At 29.7% G+C, this 8,414-nt stretch overlaps 1 protein-coding gene across 2 annotated transcripts; it reads right to left on the bottom strand.

Annotated features, from left to right (window-relative positions):
- Positions 1-144: 144 nt before the first annotated feature.
- LOC105142579 (MLO-like protein 3) lies at positions 145-4,618 on the bottom strand. 2 transcript variants are annotated; one of them, XM_011050270.1, is made up of 13 exons: positions 4,466-4,618; positions 4,327-4,384; positions 3,959-4,242; positions 3,760-3,876; positions 3,587-3,647; positions 1,730-1,818; positions 1,536-1,610; positions 1,295-1,389; positions 1,120-1,169; positions 929-969; positions 546-719; positions 382-417; positions 145-235 (listed from the first exon to the last, which is right to left on the bottom strand). In XM_011050270.1, exons 1-13 carry the CDS (start codon positions 4,589-4,591, stop codon positions 164-166), a joined length of 1,278 nt encoding a protein of 425 aa, XP_011048572.1. In that variant the 5' UTR covers positions 4,592-4,618; the 3' UTR covers positions 145-163. The 2 variants fall into 2 exon arrangements, with proteins under 2 accessions (XP_011048572.1, XP_011048573.1); XM_011050271.1 differs by lacking the exon at positions 382-417.
- Positions 4,619-8,414: the final 3,796 nt, after the last annotated feature.

Raw genomic sequence — 8,414 nt, 5'->3', positions numbered from 1 at the left:
TATATATATATATATATATATATATATTGTTTGAGAGCCATTTTTTAATAAAATATCTCTAATTTAAATAATTTCTTATAAATTAATGATGAAAGTAATTATAAATTATAAATGAAAATGAAAATGAAAAATCACTTCTTATAAATTATGTCAAAAGAGAATCTTACGCTAACACGACCCGTGCGACAATAAATGCAGTGTTCTCATGGTAACATAATTCAAGCCCAAATTGTATCTGGAAAAAAGATCAAACATTGGAAAATGTCAGACTTTCTTTCTAGCAAAAAAAATTGTTATACGCACTCTTTCAACTAAATTAATAAATTACATCACAAGAAGGAGAGTTGAAAAAAGATACGAGAGAGAGATTAAAACACTTACAGCAACCCAAATGAAGAAGGCAAGCTCAAATGCATTCTACAGGTTGATAAGTATCAAGTATTAGCGACATGTCCGAAAGCATCGATACGAACTACTAAATTAGTTTCTTATTATTGTTTCCTTTTGATCGAGCTAGCTAGTTTATAGAGAGGAGGAACATTTACCACAAACAGAACAAAATGGATAAGAACAAGAACAAATCTTGGTTGACCGAACCAAAAGAGATTATCATTTGGTTGAACAAGAGGGGTTCCTCTGCTCACACAGTTTTGATCATCGATTCGGAAAGCCATTTTTGCAACAATCACCTCAAGTTTGGCTCCCACGACCAGCACAATCTACAATATCAGTAAGTCGGCTATTGTAAAACTTGATATATAGAAGAATTACAAGACAAGGCTTTCGTTAAATTTTGAAGAGGAAAAAGTGTACGTCAAACTCATATTTTCCCTTTTAGAGCACAGATATGGCTACCGATAGTTACAGTATATACCATTTCCGTTGTAATAAAATCAGTAACAATGCTTGAATAAATTTAGTTAATTACCACGAGTGGAACATAGGAAATCCAGTGATATACATTCCAACCTGAACGTCCCAGAAAAAAAAAAATAGCATGTGAAGAAATATATAATTGCAAAGAAAATGAAGCATAAATAAGGATAATTGCAAAGAAAATGAAGCATAAATAATTTAATTATGCTTGAATACAGAGGATGAACGGCAAACCGTATTTACCATGTACGTCCAGCAGCAAGAAAATTACCACCAAAAACCACTTTAAAGGACTGCCAAAAAGAGGCATGTATAAATGCATAGATCTGTATGTGTTTAATGAGATCTATATATATGGAATGAAAAAGAAAAGGAAAAAAAGTTAACCATGAGGATAGTTGTTAGCTTGTGAGAATACCTAATGCTAACAACGGCCTTGAAATCGTCGTCTAAGGATCGCTGTATGTATTCTTGGAAATTGAAATGGTTGACGTTCCTGGTTGACAAGTGAGCCTTGAAAGTGCACACATCACCATACATCAGTGAGCATGGTGAAGACAGGTTTGATCATCTCATGTATACTTATGATGACACACACACACACCAGTTATATAAAGTTTAATGCAGGAAGATTAGTGGAGTATTTGGAAGATCATTACCGAGATAAAACCATGTCTCAAGGTGAGATAATCAACTTTTGCTACCGAATTAAAAAACTGTCTGAGGAAACCTATCTGTTCATCCAAATACAGTCATTGAAGAACTTGAAATTCAAATATCACTAATACTTAACTTGTTCTCATGCCACCGCCATCATCAACAACATCATACGAATAATAAAAAGTAGACTCACCATCCATAGGAGGGGTGATATTTTTGTCCAAGTCTCTATGTGCCGTCTTCCGAATGTTGTTTGTCTTGTAAGTCTAAATCGATTTGGATCTAATCAATAAACAGGACCATTATATTAATCTCTTGAAGTATTCAAAACAACATTTATCTGTTGTGAATTCGGATGGTTGATACTACATTTTACTCTCTAACAGTGTGTGTATTTGTTATTATTATTAGCAGCAGCAGCAATATTTAAAGTTTTAAACATGATCATCATCATAAAATAAAAGGTATTTACCTAAAAAGAAAATATCTTAAATATTTTAATTATTGCATAACACGGTCATTTATGATCATCTTTCATTAACTAGCTGGTGCACAATAATACAAGTGGTTTGGGTTTTGGAATTTCGATTAACTGATTTGGGGAATTTCGGTTAACTGATTTGGGTGTGTATAAGTAGTTTTTATAGTTATGGTTTGAAAAAAATAATTTTAGTTATGGTTGATTTGATAAAATATGCATTTAGTTAAAATTATAGTTGAAATTAATATTAAATAAAAAATAATAATTTAAGAATGTTTGATTAAAACTTTGTTTGAAAATAATTTTGAAAATAAAATAACTAAAAATTACATACATTAATTTTATAGTTTTTGAGTTAAAATATTATAAATTAAATTATTAATACAGTCATATTGACTATCTATTATGTTTGTGTTTGGATATCTGGGGTGATAACAAATGACGAGTCGTATTGTGTTATTGAGAGAGAAAAAATGAAGGTGCTTTAAAAAAAAAAGGATAAATTGATCAATTGTGGGGTTTGAATGAGAATTTTAAAGAGATAAATATGTGTTATTAGAATGCATATGAAGAAGAGAGAGTTATGATAGAAGGGGATAAATAGGATTTTACTAGAATTTCACAATTCTTTAATAGAAATATAATTTTTTTTTAAATAATAAGTATTTGGAACAGATCTAATGAGAAGAATTTTAAAAGATATGTGTAGCACCATAAATAGTTCTATAATAGAAAATGAACATTATTTTAAAAGATTTTTTTTGTAATGATTATATTTTTTTTAATGTATGATACTACTGAGAAAGATAATATTAAGATTATAACGTTTGAAAAGCTGATGTAAAATATTTTTTTTGAAATTAAATTTCTACCTTATTTTTTTTAATGAATTCCACATTTTTAAAACGCTAATGAATGGTTACCCAATTTTTTTTAGGTGGTTTTTTCAAAACTCAACGGTTCACACTTGCAAACTTGTTGGTGATAATAAATGAAACTAACATCATCATACAGGTCCAGCCATCTTTTCTCTTTTATGCTGACACCTCGTATCTATAAAATATCATCCAAGTGGCAATTCATGCATGTAAGGTCATCCCGTTTCTTTTCTTCAACGGCTTAAAAAATCCGCAAAGTTTGCACCACAACTTGAACCAGTCTTGGTCAAGCATGGCCTGAAAAGTCTTTCTCAAGTCTACTGATGTATGTGGACTGCAGACGAAAGAACTGCCATTGATATGTTCCCAAATCAAGAATCAATAACTTAAACTAATTATAGCCTTTCTTTAATCTATTATGATGATCATGTCGATTTTTCACTTCTCAGTCGTTTAAATCTCATGGTGGTGGTGATTCTGATGTATTTATTAATTTCATGAGCATACAAAGAACCAATTACTTGCAGTGTTTTTCTTTAAAATAACTGGTAAGGAGAGAGGGTTTTAGAATTCAGAAGGAGAATGAATTAACTTCTCCGATTTCTAATTTCACTCCACTCTCATTACGTATGCATGATATTATCGAAAAAAGAAAAAAGAAAACGAGTTCTTATGCATGATGACCACATACCATTTGCAACTTGGTATTCAGTTGTCCGACTTTCCTTCTCCCAAGCTTCCCACCGCCTCATCTATGATCATAATGGTACAAAAACATTAATTTTGTATCGTAAACAAGAAGAGCATTAGATTCATTCTACAGAAAAAACATTAAACCTGATGTGAAGAGAGCGTTTTAAGTACCTTGGTCCAGCCCAGAGCCATGGTTAGAACACCATATACAATATGCATAACTGCTAGCACAAAAATGAATTTGTGAAGCTGCTGGATCCCTTTTTCGGATATTAAAGAAACCTTTCCCTGAAATTGTTGATCATAATTAGATTGTATGAATAGAACTAACCAAATATATGAGAAGAAAGAAGAAATTGCAGAGCCATACTTTTGAACTGCAAGGATCATCGGAAATATTTACACCGTCATCATCTGCTAACAAACTCCTATGTCCCCATAAAATATTCTTAACACGCAGACCATTCTCTAAAGACAAACTCCCAACAAAATTACCGGCAAAATTTCCATAATTTTGTACTGCAGTGAGTGTGGATGCAACCTCTTTACGACAAGGAAGCATGGAGTTCGCAAGATTGGCTGGTATGCAGATTTTAGAAATAGGTTTTTGGGTCACCGCCAGCATCAATGACATGAATCCTAACAACATCAACTCTGTAAAAAACACCTCCAAATGATTAGTTAATTAAGTGGATGCACAACATATTCAATTAATGAGAAGCTATATATGTTTTACACCTGATTTGAGCTTGTTCACTGCCTCGCCAAGAGCAGTTCTTCGACTTCTGTTAAGCCACTGTATCACCCTTTTATGTTAGCTAGCTTGATACATATATACCTGGGCAAAATAATTAAATTCTTGGGAATATGTACTTACATTTGTGAGGAGATGAAAAATGTGCTCCAGGACACAGGAAACGGATATGAAAACAAAACAAACTGTGGCGAGTGCCCATGTTGGTGTGTGTTCAAGCGTGCGAATTGAAGCATCTTCTGCAGCCATGATCGGTGCTTCAAGATTCTACTTTGTTTTTTTCTACTTTGTTAATATTCCAAGGTTGATGGAGAACACTATAAATTGTCAGGAGATTGCCAAGACTTCTGCAGCCGCGTATGCCTGATGTCTATACCTTTGCAGTAATTTAGTTTTTAATCCCTGCGTTTTTAAAGAAGTAATAAGTTAGTCCCTCTAATTTGGGAAACAATAAATCTAGTCCCTTTACCGTCATTGACTGTGAAATCTTCAAAATATCAGCTAATTTTTAATAAAAATATCGTAACGACCCTTTGTATACAAAAATCCAATTTCCCACCATTCTAAATTTTCCTACCTTTAAAGTGGAGGAAGAAGAAGAAGAAATACTATAAACCTCTGTAAAATTGCAGCTAGGGAAAAACAGAAAAACAAATAACAGCTGACCATCTTTCCACGATCATCTTCAATTCTCCAGTTCCAAGGAAATTGGAGTTCTTGCTAAGAACAGCCAGCTCAAACTTTCTAAAAAACTTGTTCTTCTACAGTGAGTTCAAGAACAATAATTAACCGAAAACTTAAAAAAAAAAAAACTCACACCATAAAGCAAAGCATTATGCTCTTCAGATCAAGTTACACTCTTACACTATTCATTCACGAGGCTTAATGAAGTCCTTTTTCTTCGTCTTCTTGGATTCCTTTCTTTTGTTTTATTCACACTTTAGCGTTTAGTTCATGTTATCAATCTAGAGTTGCTACTTAGAAAAAACTATTATTTTTATGATATCAAAGGATGAATCAGGACGAAGATGATATCACATCACATATATGTAAATACACAATAAATTTAATTATTTGAATTAATATATATATTGGACGAAATCAAGGGTAGGCAAGCATACGTCTAGCCCTGCAAAACATTTCAATTTTTTTTATTACTTTAAGTGTGAGAAGGTGAAATAGTTTTTATTTTAAATAGATGGGTCTTTTAGTACTAAATTACTATATCCTTGTATACAAAAATCAAACAGATATTTTCTATTCTTTGACTTTAAAACTTTTTATTTTATTTTATGTTTTAGAAAAAAAAATTAAACAACCTTTTCAATTCAATTGTTTTTGTACTCTTCTCTCTCTAAAACCCAAACACAAAAGGTTAAAAATATAAATATAAATGTAAATATAAATATAAATAACCAAACAAAAAGGTTCAGAGCTACAAAAATTAATTCATCTTTTATCAAAATAAGGTAATTAGTGACTCAAACTTAAAATCTATATTTTTCTATTTTGGAATGTTTGTTAAGAATTTAATAAGTTTTTTTTTTCTAATTTTACCATTTTTGCTTTTTTTTTTTTTCGATCTACTAGTTTTACCAATTGTTTTTTGAATTCTTTTTATAAGTAAATATTTTTTTTCCTAATACCAATTGTTTTTTGAATTCTTGTTATAAGTAAATATTTTTTTTCCTAGTCAATTGGATATATTTTATGGATTTGCTTTTATTATGCTCAGATTTTTTTTATATTTTGTTTTTAGTAGATCCACTAAAATTACTAATTTTTTCTTACATGTGCCTTACTATCTCCGGGTTCAAAAGACAATTAACACATTTTTCTAGTCAAATTAAGTTCTTTGAAGAGCACATATCTAATTTTAATTTAATGTAAGTTTTTCTCTTTTAGAAACTAATAATTCTATTTTCATATCAAATTTGCTTTTATATATTAGTTTCTTTTTTTTTAATATATTAATTTTGCTTGTATATGTTAGTGTGGTTTACATGTAAAAATTTAATTTTGGTTCTGAATATAGCTTTTGCACATCGTCATTTGTATTCATTTTTAAAATAGAAAATAATAAAATTTATGATATTTTAATTTTAGGTTAAACCATGAACAAAATAAAAAGAATTGATTCTTTTTTTGAGAAAGAAAAGAAAAATATTGATAACCAATAACCTAAAAAACCAACTTCAATGTGTAATGTTGAAGTTATGGTTGAGCAACCCCTATGTGCTTTAGTTTACGAAGAACTTGCATTGATTATTTAGTAGCTTCCTACTAGAATCGACATTGCTTACTTAAGTAAAGATCCAAGCAATCATCCTTAAATTTTGGAATACTAGGTTAATCATCAAGATGAAATTCAAAGGGCATTCATTAATTTGGGGCCATATCAACCTTTGATACCTGAATATCTACTGACTAATGAAAAACATTCTTGTTGATTTCAGTGTTATGGGTTCAACACTTATCCATGACTTAAATATTCAGAGAAAAATATTGTATTTTGTTTCCCTTGCTATCTATTTTCAAGTAAGCCATTGGAAAGCCAGGATTAGACATATTTATTGTTAAAGGATTTAATTTTTGAAAAAAAGTTAATGATGAGAAACAATATGCTTTTTTTACTCATATAGAAAAAGATCTAAATTCAGCTCAAAGATTTGCTACCAAGTACTTGGAAAATTTAAAAATTTAGTTGTCATTTTGAGAAAATAGTTAAGAGGCAAACTACTTAAGAAATTTTAAATGATCAATTGTGTATTAAAGCTTCAATAGATATTATTTGTTGACTCATATTTCAAGCATGTGCTTTTAAAGGGCGTAAATAAAAAAAATTAAGGTAATTTTCTTGAAATGGTAGAACTTTTAGTATAATATAATAAACAAGTAAGCGCTTTATTTTGAATAATACTTCACAAAATGCTAAATTCACCTTACATCAAATTCAAAAAGAAATTTTACATGTCCTAAAAATGACCATCTTTAATTCATCAAGAGATTAGTGATGCAAAAATTTGTTGAATTGTTGATAAAGCTTAGAATGAATCGAGAAGAGAGCAAATAACTCTTGTTATTAGGTTTGTTGACAAAAATGAATTTATATGAGAATGATATGAATGTAGTTTATATCAAAGATACAATTGCTTTAACTTTTAAGAAAGAGATTTTCTTTATTTTATCTCATCACAATCTTGATGTTCAAAATATTAGAGGCCAAGGGTATCATGGTGCTAGTAACATGGATGTAGAGTGGAATGGTTTGCAAACTTTATTCATTAATGATTGCCCTAATATATATTATGTACATTGCTTAGCTTATCGATTATAATTAGCTCTTATTGGTGCAACTAAATAAATATCTGATGTTCATACTTTCTTTTAAAATTTGATTTTTATTGTAAACATGATTAGTGCTTCTTGCAAGCGTAATGATGAATTACAGGCTTTTCAAGTAGTTATAATTGAACATTTAGTTGATATTGGTGAGATTAAAACAAGTAAATAAGTTAATTAAGTAGGTAGTTTGCAACGAACTAGAGATAGTAAATAGAGTTTGCACTTCAAATCAATTTGCAATTTGATAACAATATATAAGGCAACTTGCTTTGTTCTTGAAAACATTGCTTTAAATGGATATATTTATTCTTAACATAGTGATGCAGCTTTTTTATTTAAGTTGCTAATGTTATTTGATTTTGCTTTTATTTTAAATATAACGAAGAATGTTATGAGAATTAGTAATGTACTTTTCCAAACCTTGCAACAAAAATCTCAAGATATCTTAAATGTTATACATTAGGTGACTACCATAAAAATTTAATTCAGAAGTTAAGAGATAATGGTTGAGAAACTTTTTTTAGAAGAAATGACATCATTCTGTAATCATCAAGATATTGAAGTTTCTGATATAAATACTTGTTTTTCTAGTATGGGATGATTTCACCGTAAAAAAAACAATGATAGTTGAGTATCACTACTAAGTTGATATATTTACATTTATCATTGATCAACAATTGCAAAAGCTAAATAATAGATTCAATGAGTAAGTGATCAAGCTTCTTAA

The sequence above is a fragment of the Populus euphratica genome, unplaced genomic scaffold (assembly GCF_000495115.2).
Source record: "Populus euphratica unplaced genomic scaffold, PopEup_1.0 scaffold242.1, whole genome shotgun sequence".
In the NCBI taxonomy this organism is placed as follows: Eukaryota; Viridiplantae; Streptophyta; class Magnoliopsida; order Malpighiales; family Salicaceae; genus Populus; species Populus euphratica.
Note: the sequence above shows the minus strand (reverse complement) of the source record. Positions and strands in the feature narration are given on the sequence as shown.